At 46.8% G+C, this 1093-nt stretch overlaps 1 protein-coding gene across 2 annotated transcripts in view; it reads left to right on the top strand.

Annotated features, from left to right (window-relative positions):
• The first annotated feature begins 666 nt into the window (after nucleotides 1–666).
• NAAA (N-acylethanolamine acid amidase) overlaps nucleotides 667–1093 on the top strand; it is a 22790-nt gene continuing 22363 nt past the window's right edge. For both annotated transcript variants that reach the window (XM_023530875.1, XM_023530876.1), the window contains exon 1: nucleotides 667–685. In XM_023530875.1, coding sequence (XP_023386643.1) covers nucleotides 684–685 — 2 coding nt within the window. In that variant the 5' untranslated portion in view covers nucleotides 667–683. The remainder of the gene's footprint in view (nucleotides 686–1093) is intronic.

The raw sequence follows: 1093 nt of genomic DNA, 5'->3' as shown, positions 1-1093 counted from the left end.
AATATCTTTTTAACATCAGTCTTGAAGTGACTGGAAGTCACTTTTTTTTTTAATGCAAGCACACTTCTTTGAACTCAGCTAATCTGTTTCCTCTCTTGGTGATTCTCTCAATGCATCTATGACTTAAGCAGGCAACTGCTGTTACTCAGGCTTTGCAAATGAAAAAATTAAGACCTGGGTCTTAGATCTTATGCAAAGACCAGGAAGAAGTGGGAACAGAGGCTTGAAATTTTGCCCCAGTGACATGCAGGCCATAAAAATGAGGGAAAAAATCATAATTATGGTGTATTGTTTTGACGGGGAGAAAAAAAAACCTTTTCAATTTTCTCTACTTTTCCTGTATTTTAATCACATATGACTGTATAACCATTAAGGACGTTCCAGCCTTATTATGTCAGGTGATTTTCCTAAGACTTAACAGGTTTTTTGTCTCCCAGATACTGGGAACGCAGAGAGGAGATGAGGACCTTTCAGGTTAATCATGAAGGCGGAGCTTGGATTCTGACAGCCTGGCTGGAGGCCAGTGCACAGTCTCACCAGCGGTGTGACCTCGGGCAAATTACTTAATCTTTACAAGCCTCGAATTCCTCTTCAGAAAAACGGAGATGGAATAGTAGAACCTGTCTTTGAGCTTGTTTTGATAGTTAAATGAGACAGAGTCGGCGAAACTACTTGGCACGTAAATGTTAGTAACTTTTCGGCTTTTTATTTAAACTGAAAAGGTAGGCGTGGTGAACAGGAAAAGCTTTCCTTCCCCTTATAAAATCCGGATAAACCATTTTAGAGTTTAAATATGAGCAAGTGAGGCAGAGAGGGAGGAATATAGATCTTTTTCTACTACAGTAGTACTCTGCTGCTACCTCTTCGCTACTGAAAAATCATCTTAACCCTCTCGAGGCTGCAGGTTATCCCCTCGCGGTGGGCCGGGAAGGAGGGACGGAGGCGCGGAGGCAGGAGCGCGGATGACCGGCGGGAGCGGTGCGTCCGGCCTTTCCGGGTCCCGGGAGAGGCGGCGGGCCGGGCCTGCACGGGGCCCGCCTCCAGCCCTCCCGGCTCCGGCCCGGCTCCTTCTCCTCCCCTCCCCTCCTCCCCT

Source organism: Pteropus vampyrus, unplaced genomic scaffold, assembly GCF_000151845.1.
Source record: "Pteropus vampyrus isolate Shadow unplaced genomic scaffold, Pvam_2.0 Scaffold56, whole genome shotgun sequence".
In the NCBI taxonomy this organism is placed as follows: domain Eukaryota; kingdom Metazoa; phylum Chordata; class Mammalia; order Chiroptera; family Pteropodidae; genus Pteropus; species Pteropus vampyrus.
The sequence above is the reverse complement of the archived record's forward strand: the minus strand, read 5'-3'. Positions and strand labels throughout refer to the sequence as shown.